This window comes from Ammodytes marinus (assembly GCF_949987685.1).
Source record: "Ammodytes marinus genome assembly, chromosome: 8".
Taxonomy (NCBI): Eukaryota; Metazoa; Chordata; class Actinopteri; order Uranoscopiformes; family Ammodytidae; genus Ammodytes; species Ammodytes marinus.
The window spans coordinates 8,947,503-8,966,780 of NC_137212.1; the positions used below are offsets into that span (position 1 = coordinate 8,947,503).

General features: G+C 41.5%; 1 protein-coding gene across 1 annotated transcript; it reads left to right on the top strand.

The window, feature by feature from the left end:
• Window positions 1-11,646: 11,646 nt before the first annotated feature.
• On the top strand, window positions 11,647-18,764 carry b3galt2 (UDP-Gal:betaGlcNAc beta 1,3-galactosyltransferase, polypeptide 2). Its single transcript, XM_080033338.1, has 2 exons — window positions 11,647-12,038; window positions 16,470-18,764. Exon 2 carries the CDS (start codon window positions 16,817-16,819, stop codon window positions 18,134-18,136), a length of 1,320 nt encoding a protein of 439 aa, XP_079889464.1. The 5' UTR covers window positions 11,647-12,038; window positions 16,470-16,816; the 3' UTR covers window positions 18,137-18,764.
• Window positions 18,765-19,278: the final 514 nt, after the last annotated feature.

The following is a 19,278-nucleotide window of genomic DNA, read 5'->3' on the forward strand; positions in this document are numbered from 1 at the left end:
CCACAACCATAATAAAAATTTGCCGATTGCAGGTGCAAAGAAAGCTGCTAAAACAAAAGTAATTTTTGCCACACTTAATTCACACTTTAGTGTGCTGTTATGATTTGAACAATAAGTCACATTTAAGCCGGAGTAATTTAACACTATAATTAATTTACAATACATTAAATTATGTGGATGAAGGCTTAAGCTATAAAAGAGCTGACCCCTGTTTTGACTGACATATCTGCCTGCACTTGAGGCTCTGCCACAGGATATTGCGACTGCACTCTTTAAGAGAGGCAATAACAGCTCACATTTCATATGAGACTGCATTTCTTTAAAGGCAACGCGTTGTGATAACCAACATTTCCTTCCTCCAGCAGTGTCTGAAAGAAAGAGAATATAAAGTACAGAACAACCCGAGGAAAATGAGCTTTAGAAAAAATTAGAACAAAGGAAAAGCAATTGACTCATCAAATGGGAAAATTTAGTGTGAATAAGTAGATATAACTGCATTATGTGCCTTGTCAGTTAGAATTTCTATTCAGAACTAGCCCATATGGCGAATTGACCATGACTGAAAGCATAGAAATTAGAAATTATTCAAATATGAAAGTGTTTCCAGGTTTCAATGCAAATGTTGGACCATTTTGTGTTTGAACTTATTGCTTCGCATAGAAAACAGTGCTGAACCTTCACACCTCTTCACTTCAGCCAGCTTATATAAAAAAATATTGAATAGGCATCACTATGAAATTTAAAGGGGACATATTATGAAAAACGAAACATTGCCGGTGTTTGGGCACACTTTTTAGGTTATTGGGGTCCCTACCAGCACACACAAGCTTCATAAAGACAAACATGTCAGTTTCTTCTGGGATGCTTATTTCGAAAAAGGGGGGATTTGAAGTTCTGTTCCAAAAAACACAGACTGATGACGAAATTGGTCGGTTTTCATTAACATAAATACTCCCACGGGAAAGCTCGCCAGAAACTCGGCAGTTGATTGGCAAATCAAGACGCCCCCGTTGGTAACCACACACACCTGGAACTGCACCTGCTAATGCAACAACAGAGCAGAAGCAAGCTGCAGTGTTAGCTCATCCTCAAGCTACCATCACACCCCAGCCTCGAAGCAGACCGGGGCTGAATGGATTTACTTAATTTTTTGTTAGGCTATGCCCAGCAAAGGTTGGCAATCTAGTGTTATCTGCTGTTATACTGGAGAGTGGAGGAGATTGTGCCTGGAAGACTGAGAGACACCATCTCTCCTCTGGAAATGTAAGTAGTCCTATTTAAAAAACAAATCCGTCCGTTTATGAGTTCAATGTGTGTAATGTGCTTTGATTTATCCCTCCTATAATAACCAACGCCGACTGAAACGAGATAATGAGGCTGGGTTAAGTAGTTAGCGTTGAAGTCCGTAGATCTGTGAGTCTGTCCATGACAGCCCGAGTGAAAAACAGAAGGGGAAACTGTAAGGTGTGTTGGAAACTGAATAGTATTTGTTTGATGTTGACAGTGTGTAGTTATGCAAGCAGTCGTGGTACATGCAGCAGTAGGCCTATTACATCTCCAGTGTAATGTACAATATAATAGACAGGAATAGCCTACTGTAAGTTGCCTCTACTGCTGTTTGTTTCCTGTCCATTATATTTCAAAAAGCACACAGTATCACTCAGAACTCGTTGCTTCTTGGGCAAGGGCTATACTGAACTTATTAGTAGCCTATCTTTTTTCATAATGGAAGAAAAAATATATTTTCATTAGTTTGTAGCTTTGCCATAACTACAGATGTATGATGTATATTTCAGCTAGGCTACATGATATAACATTGAATGTGTCATGTTTTACAGATATGAGTGACCTGATGGACCACACTATCTGTTCCATCAGACTGTTCACTGGGTGGGACAGGTGGTCTTCTTCAGCGCCCACCAGCAACAACTGGACAGTTACATACAAGTTATGGCTTTGCTTCTGTTTGATATGTACACTTTATATTTCCATTTCACTGGCTATGAATAAACTGCTTTATTTTTAAGTATGGTTTTGGTCTTTTGATGATACTGTTTTATAAGAAATCTTCAGAGAGATGAAGGGTTGAATTAAAAAAACGTATAAGTCAATGCATGTAGATCGGTCAGAAAACTAGTCCAACATCCTGACTATGAAAATGTGAGTTTCAAGTAATCCTTTTGTAGGATAACAGTTCATGGTTGTGTGGTAAAATGTTGTGAAACTCTGTGCTGGAGGGGATAGGGATTGTGCAAGTGTCTGTGCAGGCAGATATGGATTCTGGGAGAATAGCCAAGGACGGTTAAACTGTCCCGGCCTCTGTGATAAGAAATGACAGCTGCGTCTGATATCAAATATTGAGCCTATAATATCAGAGTTTGAAAGTGTACGGAGCTCTTTTCCCTGCACGTCCCCTCAGAGGATACATCCGTCTGTTTCCTGCATGCAACCGAGAGCCTGCTAATTATGTGAGTAATTGTTTGTCCTGTTAAGAGAAATAATAAACTGACCATCTAGACCAAACCGTATTCTCAATGATTCATTTACCCACGTCATGATGGCGTCACGAACAGGATATAACAGGAACATGATGAGAGACTACCTGTACACTTCGGGACACATCTGTTGGAATGAGATCAGATGGACTGTTGCTGTTGAAAAGTGCTTGTCTGTTCCAGTATCTAAAAGTAACTGAGAACTGCGATGGGAGATAATGTGTAAACGGCTGATAGTGCTCTGTGCCAAGTTCAAGGTCACGGCGTGAGCGTCCGGTCTGAGGGACTACACACAGAGGCTCCGTTATGGCCAGGTATCCACGTGGTTCCACTGTTATAACAAAGAAACCGTGTGCAGTTTTATTGACTAAGACTTTGGGAAAAAGGCTGGACTGGATTCAAGCTTGTTACGTTGCTCTGTGCTTTATGTACGCTAAGAAAATGAGGAAAAAGACTTGGAGGAAAAAATGCAACGTTTGGAGACCAACGTCTGTCATCAAGAATGCTGACTGCTCGGGTTACTGCTCCCGCGCAGTCTCAAGTGCAATGCGGTGATCATGCTGATAGAGGAGGAGGCCACGCACATACCAACCGCATACCAGCTTGGACTTTCCTGGGCCGGTGGCCACCGAAATTCCACGTCTGGCGGAGTCTGCCAGGTATGAAGAGGAGGACCATCCTCTGTGCCAAAGTTGAATGGACTTCATCTCCACGCAAGCTGACCATGGCTAAAAATATCTGAACTTGAGACTCTTGAGATTCAGCTGCAGAGGGCTCTTTGCACACTAATCTCATTTTATCATTCGTTCAGTGTTTAAGCAGTTGCATTGTTGGTCCTTTACAATGTGGTTTACTGCAGTAATGTGTACATCTATGCATTGTATTCTACTTCACTCATAAAGAGTGTTTCTGTGTTTTGGTGGTGGTTTCCTTTGGCCCATTCAAATATGTATGGTCACATCTGATTTTGGTAGAAGTATTTACTTCTAAGAGGAGGAATGTGGTAGATTTGAATGGTATTCATCAAGAGTTGCTGAGCAGATATACTCTAAAGGTTGAGGTCAGATCCCTAGATGGACGTGTGTTTGACTTGGTGTTGCACAAGTAATGAAACGATATGTCTATTTGCAGATATTAAGACACATGATACCCCACACACACAGATATAAACGGGTCCTGTAACTAGCAACTTCAGTGCCATTGCGGCCTCAGCCTGCTGCTACTATGCTACTATGAAATCCTATGTCTGATGTCTGATGGAAACCTCCTCTGAATAAACCTGATCACTGATGCAAAGTCCAGTCTGCCGCCTTTGTCTTTGTCAATGCCATGGGGAATTCGGCCACCACACTTTACTACACGAAGCAAACAGTGACAGTTAGCAACACAATACATATTTTAACAGTAAAACTTTATTATAAATGAGTGATCACAATACAAATGATATATTATCTATTAGATATTGAAAGGGTGTCAGATAATTTGCAGCTCTGACTAATTATTTCTATACTTTTTTTTTTACAAAAGATAATGCCTTTCCAGTGAATCTTGACTTGATACATTCCTTTCCTGCCTTGTTACTGTACATGTTTACATGTTACCTCAGCATGGCTTCACAACCAAAGCTTTTTCACTCCACTGGGTTGTAGATCATTCCCCAGTTTAACCTGTAGAGACATACAGTTAGGAGGTTTTTGCATAAATACTTAGCTCATATTCTGTTATTGACTGTGACATACAGGTCCTTCTCATATAATTAGCATATTGTGATAAAGTTGATTATTTTCCATAATGTAATGATAATAATTGAACTTTCATATATTTTAGATTCATTGCACACCAACTGAAATATTTCAGGTCTTTTGTTGTTTTAATACTGATGATTTTGGCATACAGCTCATGAAAACCCCAAATTCCTATCTCAAAAAATTAGCATATCATGAAAAGGTACTCTAAACGAGCTCTTAACCTAATCATCTGAATCAACTAATTAACTCTAAACACCTGCAAAAGATTCCTGAGGCTTTTAAAAACTCCCAGCCTGGTTCATTACTCAAAACCGCAATCATGGGTTAGACTGCCGACCTGACTGCTGCCCAGAAGGCCATCATTGACACCCTCAAGCAAGAGGGTAAGACACAGAAAGAAATTTCTGAGCGAATAGGCTGTTCCCAGAGTGCTGTATCAAGGCACCTCAGTGGGAAGTCTGTGGGAAGGAAAAAGTGTGGCAGAAAACGCTGCACAACCAGAAGAGGTGACCGGACCCTGACGAGGATTGTGGAGAAGGGCCGATTCCAGACCTTGGGGGACCTGCGAAGCAGTGGACTGAGTCTGGAGTAGAAACATCCAGAGCCACCGTGCACAGGCGTGTGCAGGAAATGGGCTACAGGTGCCGCATTCCCCAGGTCATGCCACTTTTGAACCAGAAACAGCGGCAGAAGCGCCTGACCTGGGCTACAGAGAAGCAGCACTGGACTGTTGCTCAGTGGTCCAAAGTACTTTTTTCGGATGAAAGCAAATTTTGCATGTCATTCGGAAATCAAGGTGCCAGAGTCTGGAGGAAGACTGGGGAGAAGGAAATGCCAAAATGCCTGAAGTCCAGTGTCAAGTACCCACAGTCAGTGATAGTCTGGGGTGCCATGTCAGCTGCTGGTGTTGGTCCACTGTGTTTTATCAAAGGCAGGGTCAATGCAGTTAGCTATCAGGAGATTTTGGAGCACTTCATGCTTCCATCTGCTGAAAAGATTTATGGAAATGAAGATTTCATTTCTCAACAAGACCTGGCACCTGCTCACAGTGCCAAAACCACTGGTAAATGGTTTACTGACCATGGTATTACAGTGCTCAATTGGCCTGCCAACTCTCCTGACCTGAACCCCATAGAGAATCTGTGGGATATTGTGAAGAGGAAGTTGAGAGACACCAGACCCAACACTGTGGATGAGCTTAAGGCCGCTATCGAAGCATCCTGGGCCTCCATAACACCTCAGCAGTGCCACATGCTGATTGCCTCCATGCCACGCCGCATTGAAGCAGTAATTTCTGCGAAAGGATTCCCGACCAAGTATTGAGGGCATAACTGAACATAATTATTTGAAGGTTGACTTTTTTGTATTAAAAACACTTTTCTTTTATTGGTCGGATGAAATATGCTAATTATTTGAGATAGGGATTTTTGGTTTTTCTTTAATTTTTTGCCAAAATCATCAATATTAAAACAATAAAAGGCTTGAACTACTTCAGTTGTGTGTAATGAATCTAAAATATATGAAAGTCTAATGTTTATCAGTACATTACAGACAATATTGAACTTTATCACAATATGCTAATTATATGAGAAGTACCTGTATTTAAACTGTATTTACCTGAGGATAATGTCAGGGAAACCAGAAATCTTGATGCAATTTTCACAGTTTTCAGCTCAGACTCGGCTCTAGACAGTTAGATTAGGGTGGGCCTGTAGAAATTTTAGGTGGGCACACTGGACAGAGAGCCCGAAGATGCAAGCGCGCGCAGAGCGCCAGAGCCGAATTTTTTTGCCCCTGTAAGATCTCTGCGTCTGCTTTTTGGCACATTTACTGTGAATTGTGTAGAACACAATATGCAAATAAACTTTGAGTGTTGCTGTGTGGGAGATTTGATTCTTGCATGTTTTTTTCCCAAAATGTTTCTGAATAACATATAATATACATTATATACAACATAATTTATATTTTTTTTTTTTAATCGCAGTATTAACTGTAGGCAGCCTGAGCTGATTGAAGAGAAAGCTTTGAGACTGGGCAACCTAGATGGTGGTAGTCCAGAGCTATATACTATACACACTATATAGATATATAGTCTTTCCACTATTGGCTCCGATGTCCAGCTGGGTGAAAATAGTAGCCAGCCGAGGTAACGACCCTGCTAGGGGGGTCCGGGGGTATGCCCCTCCGGGAAATTTTCTTTTACCTTTTTAAAGGGGCGGGACTCGATAAGCCTTAGGCTTCTTCCGTCACCCTTCGGACAACGGAATTGTCCGAAAGAATAATAATAAAAAAAAAAGTGAAATGCATGAATCTGGTGCACTTTGAGAGGAAAATTAAGAGGCTAAATCTGAGGAATTTTGTTTGAACAAATAATTTGGAGACACTGGGTCGGATGAATTAGAAGCTATTGAAGAAAGACATATGGATTTTCCATAGAAATATAAATTTGGAATAAAATATTATGCAGGGTCCTCTGGGATGGGCTTGGTGCTCTTTTTCTTTTACGGGACATATTTTTCTGTAATATAATGAATTCATTTAAATGCAGTGAGAGGAACGAAGCAGAAGAACTCTGTTGTCCAGTTATCTTTTTTTCCACAGATGAGGCTGAAATACACTGACTATACACAGTGCATGGGCAACTGAGCGGTCGTTCTCTGCATGTCACTCCCCTCTCTGCCCCATTTCAACTCCGTCTCTACACTATCAATAAAGCATAAAAATGCCAAAAAAATATCTTAAAAAATATATATATATATATATTGGGGGGCCCCCCTGGCAGTCGGGACCCTAAGCAACCGCTCATTTCGCTCATGCCTCAGTGACCACTATAATACAATTAGAAGCAATGCATGGTAATGGTATATTCTTTAGTATTAATTTGTTAAGTCTGAATTTTATTTGACATTTTCTTGGACAGCGAATGAACAGGTCCGTCCGATAGTGGGTCTGGACTTCCCCCCCCAAAACAAAATATAAATTTTTTTTTGATTGGGTGGGCACAGCCCACATTTGGGTGGGCACGGCCCACCCTGGCCCCTGGCTACCGCCGGCCCTGCTGCCTGACCAGGTTCAGTTGTTAAGCTTTTGGTTTAGAAGTGGTAAGTGTGCTGACATTTGCTGTAGAAATAAAGCTAAACATGGTAACATCGATCTCCATGCTGCATTGGCCAAAAGCAAACAAAACTGACAGCTGAGCATGTGCCATGCCCATATAGGTTGGTATAGAGTAAATGAGCAGGGCGGTGCATGCACGCCAATGTAGATCTGACCAGTCAGAGCAGACTAGGATTTGTGCGAAGGGGGGTAGATGTCAATACCAACCTTTTGAGATAGAGAGCAGAAGAGGCTGGAAAAGGCGATGAAGAAATGGGAAATGGTAGAAAACTAATGGGTTTTTTGAACAATAAATTAAAACCTTTTCTAGTAGACCTCGGAAATGTACATTTAAACCTGAGTTTTTGCATAATATGTCCCCTTTAAGGAATAAAAGTAAAGGGTGTGTGCACATTCATTTTGTCCAATGTAGCCATTATCAGGCATGTGTGCAGGAGACTGGGTTTTAGAGCAGGGGAGGACAGATGCGGTGTTGCAAGATACTCCCCAAGCACCAGCAATTAATGATGACAATTTAAATTTTGATACGCGGGTCTTTGCCCTGGCAGCCCGGCTAGAGTTGAAGAAGTCACCTATCTAATAGATGCAACATGATATTAATGTACAGAGGCGTGCTCCCTCTAACCTGGCAGCCACATGAAATCAATCACCACCTCTGCATTACTTTCCTTTGACAAATATGCTCTCACCGGCCAAGTAGCCGAGCTAATAGCCTCCAAAGTATATCTGTCAACGACACAGCTCCTATTAATTATTCATTCACCTGTGCTCCGATGCTGCAGCGCTATACCTTACAATATTTACAGTGCTGCAAAAGGCCCCCTTTTTTCTCCACCGGCTTACTGTCCCTGAAGTGGCACACGGCTTTTGCATGAGCCATAATTCCATCTGCTCTACTTCTAGCAGGAGAGGGAGGGAGACAAGCTGCTTTCATGGCCTATCAAGAAACACTCCGGTCTCTGGAGGAATATGAGTGTCAACATGAATGAAGGCTGATGAAGGCTATATATTGTGTTTAAGTCATTAATGAGGCAGGTAAGGTTTCATCGTCTTGCTGTATGAAGGGAGAGAGGCAGTGCTGTCAACGACCTCAAGCATGATTTTTCTTTTCTTTTTTGCATTCTCCGTGTCACTCTAAATGTGAAAGCATTCTAAATATAGTTGGTAATCATGTGTGCATAATGATGCATTACTAATGTAACAGCCAGGGCAAACTATGGTTAAAAAACAGTCCTGTCCAGTTAGAAACACTGCATGTAGAGTCAAACAAAGAGCACACTGGTGGCAAATCCAGCTGTTACCAGACCGCTGGCCACCGGCCACCATGCTCTCACGGAGTTAAATCCCCTTTATTCTGCCCACAGAGGGCTAGCGGTGGGGGTGGGGGGTTTGGCTCGGAAGGAGGGGGATAGGGGGAACTGGTGTTGCATTCATGGCACACGTGGGAAAAATGGGACAACTGAGACTCTAACTTGAAATTCCATCAGCTGTAACTTATATGTACTAATGTGTTTTACTGCATTCAGACATTATGATCTCTAATCTAAAGTCAGATGTTTAGGATCATATAACCCATCTGCTGTTATTGAAATCCATGTTTTTTCAGGTTCATTGGGTATGCTATTTTAGGACATGGCCATGTTAGAATTAGAACTCAATACATTGTTTTGTTTTCTGGACCAAACAATCTGCAATAATAAAATGCACAGCTTTCACTGAGTAGTCACATACGAAAATACATTGCCACTTTGAGTTTCTCAAGGGAATTTTATTGTCTAGAAAAGTGCTATATAAGTACAATGTATTATTATTGGATCTGTGTCACATTAAGTACCATTTAGAAAAGAGGAGTTGTATAATCAATTTGTTATATTGTCCCTTTCATTTTTATTAACTACATAAGTGCTCAAAAAAAATATATATAACAATGTGGACACTCTTACATCACATAGTGTGATTGCTGCTCTAACAGCCTCCACTCCTTCTGGATGGCTCTCAACCAGATTTTAGCTGCAGACATTTGCTCACATTCCTCCACAGGACAAATCAGCGTGGTTGGCCACTGATGTTGGGCAATAAGGTCTGACTTCACAATTAAATGGAGTTTGAGGTCTGATCTGTGCAGGACAGTCCAGTTCTTCAACACGAAGCTGGGGAAACCTTGTATTTATGGACCTGGCTTTTTACACCGGGAAATTGGAATATATTTTTAAACAGGAAAGAGACGTTCATCAAATTGTAGCCATACATGTTGAAGCAAATTATTAAAACCCATAAGGACCCACGGTGACATCCAGGTCACACACACTTTGAATGTCCCAAAATGTTCCTCATACAGGTTTATACTAGATTTTTACTCATTAAGTCCCTTAGTGACATATACTCAACATCCTGGTGTGGTTGTCATGTGACAGGCATGTGACTGTGTCAGGAATTGACTTCCCAAAGATTGCAGTGTGACAGCTGCACACAATTAGCCTGGAAATCCAGACCCTGATATCTTGAACGATAGAGGGTCTGGCCACGATCAATAGTAATTTCCAACTCAAGGGGCGGCTCCTACTCGTGCATTTCAAATGCCACTGCACGCAGTTGGATAGCAATACAACCAATCAGAGCGATGCACAAGGTGACGTAAGCCCCGTTCGTTTAGCGAACAGCTGTTAAACTGTTAAATTAAACGTTTGCCGTGGTCGGTCGGCAAAACAGAACATTCCACATACTTGCTAATGAAATATTTGAGTGCCGTCTTCCAAATCGTAAAGGGTCGAGGCCAAAGCAGTCTCAAACTCACACAACATATCTGCAGCCATCTTTGATGTTTACTATCACGGCTTCGACGTCGCATGCACGTCACTGTCGTCATCCGGATACGTCCTCCCCAGAGTACCATACAAGGGGCTCTGGCGCGCCCATATTAGATAGAACCAATTGAAACATGAGCCAAGATTTCTGGTCTTTTTGAAAAAGCTTCAACGGAGAGTTTCCAGACCAACAGGCGCAGCAAATTTAATTTGCCAGCGCCTAGTGGCAGGTCTGGGAATGCCAGGCTAGCACACAATAGGAGAAATTAGCAAATTTCAAAAGCTTGTTTTTTGTTACTAAAGGTGAGTTAAAACCCATTTAACACTTCTATTGCTTTAATAGTATTACATTTAACCTAGTCTGACCATATTTCATTGACAACTTTATATAGAACAAGTTAGGTAAATATCGCTGTGACGTATACGTCACATCGGGCCGTGAGCCTCAAAATAGTCATACAAATTTGGAGTGACGTATTTGTCACAATAACAAAAATGGTAATACGCTAATCAATTAATTTTAGTGTTTAATTTATTTTGAATTAATATATGTTCTTTTGCTAAATTCAAAGTACATTTGAACAAATGTAAACAAAAATGAATGACAACACATTCTAATATTAGGGTTCAAAAAAAAAGTTTGGATAATATTTTGGATAAAAATAAGATCTCTAAAATTCCTTCTCAATATCTGAACAAAATGGTTATCATCTTTAAAGATATAAAATGCACAGCAGGTTGTTTATTGCCTCATCCAAATCAATGTGTAGGTGTGTCAAATACAATAACTGCCATCTAATGCAATATCCCTCAGACTTTAATAAAATGTTCCTCCAAATGGGTCGTATAATGATAGCCTTGAACAAGAATATCAGTGATGATAGGCTACGTTAGAACACATTTTGTGCTGGGGATGTGTGTAAGTGAGTGTGTGTGTGTGTGTGTGTGTGTGTGTGTGTTTATTTTATTTGTTGATATACTTTTTTTTTTACCTACATTCCTTGAATGTAGCATGAGCCTCTAACTGGGTCACGTGAGATGCTCCCTAACAATGCAGTGACGTGGTCGAGTTCCGTCAGTGGCGGTGTCTGACAGCAAGCCAACCCCGGCCAGCAGCCGTCTTGCTCGGCTGTCATATTCCAAAAGGGGTCGGTCCAAGACTGGGCGGAGAAACATATCTGGGAGAGGAAAAGCAAGAAGCATAGGGGCTGGAAAAAGGAGGAGAATGTAGACGCCTAGTTTTTGTTTTTGTTTTTCCTTTTGGACTCGGGGAACATGTTTTGACAGTGATTGGACTCGGAGGTTGGGAGAGGATGTAATTAATTTTTTTGTATCCTGTTTTCTCCATCTCTTTCAATGCGCTGATTCTGCACATCAGCTCGCCTGAGCATCACGTTCCAGCTTCTCTGCCGCCGCTTTTCTCCCTGATCTAACGGCGGATAGGGCATCCGGATAACCGTGCATGGATGCTGTGATGTTTTCGTAATTAAAAAATAAATAAAAAATCGCACTCTTGGAGATTGAAATAAACTAGGATAAGATCAGGGAACAAGTGTGCAACGAGAAGCAAACAAAAGTAGTGAGGGAAGATGTGCTTTATAACGGACTGGAGAGAGAGAGATTGAAAGAGAGAAAGAGGAGGAGAACCAAAAAAGCTGCAGGTTTTTGTTGAGCCTGTGGGGATGAGTACGAGGACGGGGCGTAGCGCACCAAAGGTGTCAGTGTGATTATAAGGCGAGGAAGCTGGAAGAGGAGACTAACGCACAGATTGTCTCCGGAACCAAAGCAGGCGGTGATGGAGAGTAAAGGCACCGGGGTTCACACTCTCCGTCGGCAGACCGCAGCCCTGTCAGCAGCAGCATGAGGAGGAGGAGGTACGCAGCACGGCACATCACCGCACGTCTCATCAGTCCCCCACATGCTCATTATTCATTTAGCCTTCCCCGCCCTCCTCGCCCCTCCATTACATCCAGCCTTTCCCAGCCGTCTTGACAAGTAGCCTATCCCCCATCCGTCAACCCATCCATCCATCCATCCATCCATCCATCTATGCCCTTCCTCTAGGTCCCAGCATCATGCATCTCGTCTCCATAAGGCACTTTCTGGACTCCCCCTTCCCCCCCACCCACCCAGTGGCTTTGCAAAATGTTGCACTGACACTCAGGAGGGCCAGGTCTTCAAGAAAGGTGTAGCCTATACTACTTTAAATTTACCAATACTTTTTACTATTTTAGTAGTACTTCACTCCCTAAGGATAAAGGCTTCCATTCCTGATTCCGGTTTTTGTTCCTGATTTTTCAAAAGCTGTCATCATACAGGGGTCAGTAGTTCATACTGTATCTATTTGGATTCAAGTCTAGGACTTGCCAAGAGGCCAGGGGGTTCGCATTGATCCAGTTCAATTAAAATATATATTTTTTCATAGGCCTATACTTTATCACTTGATCTATTTGACACTGAATCCTGGACTTCTGCAAACTGCTGAAAAAGACATAACAAAATCTGCATCTTAGCTCACCATTCATGTATTCAAACTACTAGTCTAACTTTTTAAACCACCTTATAATTAATTGCTGTGGCTTCTGGAACAACATCCCCAAAATGAGTCGAAGAAAAGGGAACTGCATGCCGGACTTCATTGACAAATGAAGTAAAGCAGAAATACAGCTAGAATTCAATTCAGTGGTAAAAAAATGGCAGCAGCGTAATGAAAAGGACTGCATATCGCTCCTGCAGAATGGATGACAATCACTGTCATATAATATTTAATACAGCTACAGTGGCCCAGAGCTGCCAAAGCTTTATTTCCCAAATGCCTGTTGTATTTTTCACTCCAGGGTGAAGAGGTAGCTTGAGCCTTTGTTACAGACTTAATTAAGGAAAAATGTTGCACTGCATTTCTAAACTAAAATGCCTTTTACGTGTGGGTTAAAGGGTCAGTTAACGCAATGTACACGAAAAAAACTCGAAAAGATTACTCATCCGTTTTGGCAAGTTTTGCGCTGTGCATCTGAGAGCTCTGTCTCTACCTCATTACCATGGGTGAATAGGATTACATATGTGGTTTCGTAAAAAATACTTCTTTCAATCTTGATAATAAATTAATTTTTTGATTAATCGAGTAATTGATTGTTATAAAATATAGTCTATCAGAAAAACAATATAAATAATGCAAGCCTCTCAATGTAGAAGTTGATTTTTGCTTAAAAATTGACCTATTATACCAAAAATACTCACAGATTAATTCTAAGTCGATCAGCTCAGTGATTATTGGATTTACTGTTTCAACTCTAAAACCTTTTAACAGTTAAATGTTAATGTTTTTAAATCAAGAAAAACAAAGCTCCTGTTATTCTTGGTCAACACAGACATACTGTACTTATTTCTATCCAAACAAAGTGACCCCCTCTCTATTATATTTAGGTGGAGTCAATGGTTGTAGAAAGAAAAATACAGCTGACTGCATGGCAGGATATCACTCGAGCGAGAACTATAGCCGCAAGTGAGAACATACGTATTTGTGTATGTAAATGAAGGGAACTGACACTTTAAGGATAATAAATTGTCCTGTTGTGTGGTGGTGGTCTGGGGGGTGGGGCTGATCAGGCCTAGATCTGAAAAAAAAAAACAGCTGGCTATCCAGTGTCACTCATCGTCTCTGCACCACTTAGCTTGAAGGCAACCCTCCACTGATATCCTAGTTGTGTCACATATACACCAAGTCACGCAACTACCCCAAGTAAAATGTTTATCTTTCTTAAAAAATATATATAAATTGGAACTATTTATCTATGTCTTATATTGAAGGTTTCATCTAATTAAAACTGTAAAAAGCAAAGTCTGTGATGTATGTTGCAAGGTAATTTAAACATCAAGAACCACAAATTACATTTGCTCAGATTGTTTTGATATAGTGGCCAAAATGTCAGGGTCAGAAAGAACTGGAACCATCTTCATGAGTGTGATTAAGAGAAAACTCCATTACTTCTGCAATTTCCCTGGGCAATTCGGAACTATTTTGGAATAGCTTGATTAATTTAGTAAACCAAATCACATGAGTAAGATGTAACAACTGAACAACACATTATGCAACAGGTAGTTTAATACAAAATAAGGGGTTGGCGAGCACATAAGCTCAAGGTAATGGAGACATGGTTCCACTATAGATGCTAAAACTGATGCTAGATTTACAAAAGCCAATACAAAGTTGTCTGGAGAAAGAGTTGAAGGAGAAAGCTAAACTCAAGCAGTACATAACTAATGCACAAATGCTTAGAAATAAATTCTAGTTTACCCATGGCTTTAAATGGGTGCTTATTTATCATTAAATATTGCAATTTGCTCAAAAGTATAATACATTTTTTTTTCTTTTTCTTCACTTCAACTCAATTCCTTTTAAAATATTGACTCTTTGATATATCAGAGTACTTGTATATATTTACTCTCTTCATTTGTTGTGAGTTTATTATCCTAAATGTCCCACATTAAAATATGAATTTCCATAATTGAAATGATTTATTTATTAATACAAAAATCAGTAATTTTCCCTGGCTATGTCATTTGTTCATGTTTGTTTTATATGCTACGGCTACTAACGCTGTTGTAGAATTGGGACCAGCAGCTCTTCAAATAATTCAATGAATGAGAGGGAGAGGGTGACAGCCAGGAAGAGGGAAAGCAGCAAAACCATCCCTCACCTGTATTTCACTTGTTTTCGAGGCAGCCTTTGTGAACTCTTCACTGCAATCAGATGGTAAACAAGAGTCAGAAAATAACAGATTGTTGAAGAAGAGTGCAAGTGAACAGTAGCGAGGAAAGTGACCGGAATGAGGAGGGATTGAAATGACACCACAGCAGCACGGCTGGGAGAGGTTTGGACTTACAATCACTCACCTTACTTTCAAGTGACTAACTCTCAACCAAGCCCAAGACTGTATCCACACAGAACATCCCTTTTAAGGTATACGCTCAGCATGACCAGGATAGAACAGAAGTAGATATAAAACTCTTACAACGTCATCGCTGTGCAGGCCAACATTGGTTCAGATGTTTCTTGCCAAATGAAGCAGTATAGTAAAATAGCAGCGGAACGAGAGAGGTCTCAAACATGGAGGAATAAGATGCAAGTCAAAATACATTTCTTGCGACTTGTTTTAAATTTTGGAGCGCCCAACTGGAATGCTAACTACAAATAGTTATGGCAGATACAGAGCAGTGATCATTTTCCTTTTACATTGCTGATCATATTTATTGTTCATGAAAACTTTATTCTCACAAAATTACGACAAAGCATCAAGTGGACAGACTTCATGTCAATATTCTAGCTTTACTTAATTATTAATTAATAATTAATATGTTTTTTTCACTGTGTAGAGTAAATGTCCACATTAAGTCACAGATAGTTACTGCGAGATGGATTTATTCTTAAATTGTGTGTCATGCTGTACCTCTGCAACAAGGCACATATCAGGATGCACCCATTTTTCAACCAAACAAATGCACTATATGCAAATAATTTTTAATTGTTTTATATTTGTTTTTGTACTGCAGCAGTCTTCCCTCCTGCCACTGACCTGCACTCAAAATAATTATGAAAATCTCCTATTTTCTCATTTCCTCAGATGGCCTAATTCCCAGAGCCTGCTATGTTTTATGCCGCCGTCTAATCAAATATGATATAATGCTGTTATATTGATTTAGCTCCTCCCTTTCAAAATGTTATGTCAGCTTACCAAAAGCGCCTTACACATAAAGGCCAGTACAACAGTGGAAAACCCTAATTGGGGCTTTTACATCTGGAAGAAATTAATTAAGAATTTATGAGTGTCAAAACAAACCATAAATAAGAACTCTGCTGACTCGGGTCTTACAACATCATACACCCTTACCCAGGCGACCCAGCTGGGATTTATCAAGTCCTGACTTGTGTCTAGCATGTTCCCACGGATCGCCCCTCTTGATCCACAGCCATCTAGTGGCCTTCACACCTGCCTCTGTGGTGGTCTTGATGGCCTTTCTCTGGCGTGCACCTGTGATTCCAAGCAGGCTGAATGCTTTGCAGAGAGATCGCGCTGCAAAGCCTCTACAGCCCACCTCTATTGGCACACACCAAGTCTGCGGCACTCCTCCACTAAGTTGGCGTACTTGGCACGCTTCCTCTAATTGGCTGACTGTCTGCACCAGTAGCATAAAAAAACTGTTCTGCAACTCAGACAATTGGCGTGTTGCTCAGTGCCAGTGTATACAAGGTGCAGTTTTGGGCTGCTGCCAATAATGTTTTCTCTGTTTCTTTTCTCTCTTTTCAGATTAGAGGGAGCAAACACAGAGGAGGTAACCCTTATCATATCCTGAAGGAGGCGAGGCATAGAGCATGATCTTGTGTTTGTCTCTGCCAAAGCGGAGACAGGGAGAAGCCTCCATGGCCAGAGAATCAACCGGTTCTTAGGTCCAACAAGGGGCCCTTTTAACCCCACTGTAAGGAACACTACAGGGCTCAAACATTCCCCTGACTCCACCAAGAGACTCACTCCAACCCATCTGCCAACTCGGATTACCCTCTGACTGTTGGCAACCACATGTTTGAGGTGACCGTATATGACTACCGCCGCCGCCCATTCTCGAGCAGCAGCCACTTGCGACCCCGATCTGCATCATGCAGTGGAGACGGCGGCACTGCTGTCCCATCAAGATGACCTGGACGGTTAAGCGTTCACTGTTCCGGACCCATGTGGCCGGTCTCCTCTCCCTGGCTCTGCTCTTCACCTTCTTCTTATTTTTTAGCCACCAAGACTGGCTGCCAGGACGTAGTGGCCCCCGGGAAAACCCGCTTGGCTACACTGTCAGGGGCTTCCGCAGCCCCAAAGGAGAAGCCAACCAGAGCAACTCCCTGAGGAGCTTGTGGAGGGAGACAGGGTACTTAGCACCAAAGCCTCTGCTCAACCTAAGTTCTCAGCAGGTGGATGGGGTTGTTGGAGAGGCAGCCGGAGGAGGAAGAGGAAGCAGGATGGGAGCAATGGGGCTTGGGGACTCCATGAGCACTAACAACAGTTTACAGAAGGAGATGGGTGTGGGAGGGAGGCTCAGTTCTCAGCCCTACCCCTACATCCTGAACGAGCCCTTCAAGTGCAGGGATACCACACCCTTCCTCATCCTCCTTATCGCTGCAGAACCTGGTCAGGCTGATGCCCGCAAGGCCATCCGCCAGACATGGGGAAATGAGACCATAGCAATGGGCCTGGGGTTTGTCCGTCTTTTCCTCCTCGGCACAGGAAAGATCTCTGACACCTACGTTCAGAGCAGCATAGAGGAGGAGAGCCATGTTTACCACGACATCATCCAACAGGACTATCAGGACACCTACTACAACCTGACCATCAAAACCCTGATGGGGATGTACTGGGTTACCACATATTGCCCACACGCCTCATATGTGATGAAGACAGACAGCGACATGTTTGTTAACACTGAGTATCTTATCCAAAAGCTGCTGAAGCCTGAGCTGCCTCCCAAGCAGAGGTACTTTACCGGTTACCTGATGAGGGGCTATGCACCAAACAGAAACAAGGACAGCAAGTGGTACATGCCACCAGAGCTGTACCCTAGCGAGCGCTACCCAATATTCTGCTCGGGCACAGGGTACGTGTTCTCTGGTGACATGGCCGAGCTGATCTACCAGGCCTCTCTCAGCATACGCAGGCTGCACCTGGAGGATGTTTATGTTGGGATCTGTCTAGCGAAGCTGCGCATTGACCCAGCGCCCCCTCCCAACGAGTTCCTCTTCAACCATTGGCGGGTGTCCTACTCTAGTTGTAAGTACAGCCACCTGATAACATCTCATCAGTTCCACCCCAACGAACTCATCAAGTATTGGAATCACTTACAGACCAACAAGCACAATGCCTGTATCAACATGGCCAAGGAAAAGAACGGCAGGTACAGACACCGAAAGTTTCACGGAGAGAGGCCACCATGATGCAACCTGTGGCGACCACCCTCGTCCAAAAAATTTAGATGGTTGCGCTGTAACTGCACCTGGAGGAGGGCAAGCTGAAATCAGCACTATACACTATTTGGGCAAAAGCACATTGTTTTTGGTATTGTGTACAGTCGATGATGCAAACTATTTTCTTAATTTAGGAAAACAATTATTTAAAAATATTGTAAACCTGAACTATATGTGAAAGGGAAATTGGAGGACACGTTTCTTTGATATGGAGCATGCACAAAAAGGTGCTGATCCTCAAGAGAGTATACACTTTATGTTAATTCAGGTGCCAACAGAGAAGTATTATTCATGCTACAGTTAATGTGAGTATTCCCCTCTAAAAGGGAAGTGCAGTACACTATGTCAAACTCAAATAAAAAAAAATTAAAACATTTAAAATCACAGCTGCGTTTACACAGACACAGGGAAATACACCTGTATTATGTTGAAAGTTACACTACCTAAACATGAATGAAAGTATCTTTGACGTTTACCAGTTATGCTGCCCTGTTGCTCATTCCTTACTTTACAGATTTATCAAAGAGTATGACTGTAAAGAAAATGTATATCCGTCATATACTGTATTTTCTTTTAAATCAACATGAAGGGACTCAGAATCACATCAGAGATGACTGAGATTGTATTTTTCAAACTTTACATTGAGTATGACTGCACTTGAGCAAATGTTCAATGAATCAAATTACAATTAAATGTACTGAATTAATTTTGTTTGCTGTTGTGTGTGTCTGATTAATCTGAGATCCTTTCATCAATTCAAGCACACTTTATATAATTTGTTGGACAAGCCATGGACAGTATTAGACTGGGACATAATTAAAAATGAATGTCCTTTGACTCATTGACTGGACACATATTGTGAGGATTTGAATACATATTTTTATGCCAAAAATCCAGTTATTGGATTGGATTCCAATGGAAAGCACGTTTCAGTAAAAATCAATACAAAAAAGCACTTTTATCCATATTGTGACCTCAGACTTCCCTCAGTTAAAATGGTAGTTAGTTTTTATTTATAAATCACATACACAATGACATAGGGCAATGTGCAGTGAGATTATTGTGTACCAATCCGGCTGTAATTCAACTATATTAAGATTAAAATAATTCTT

Bases quoted from the DNA above. Each gene is read 5' to 3' on its own strand.
- b3galt2 (XM_080033338.1), top strand. From the start codon at position 16,817: ATGCAGTGGAGACGGCGGCACTGCTGTCCCATCAAGATGACCTGGACG.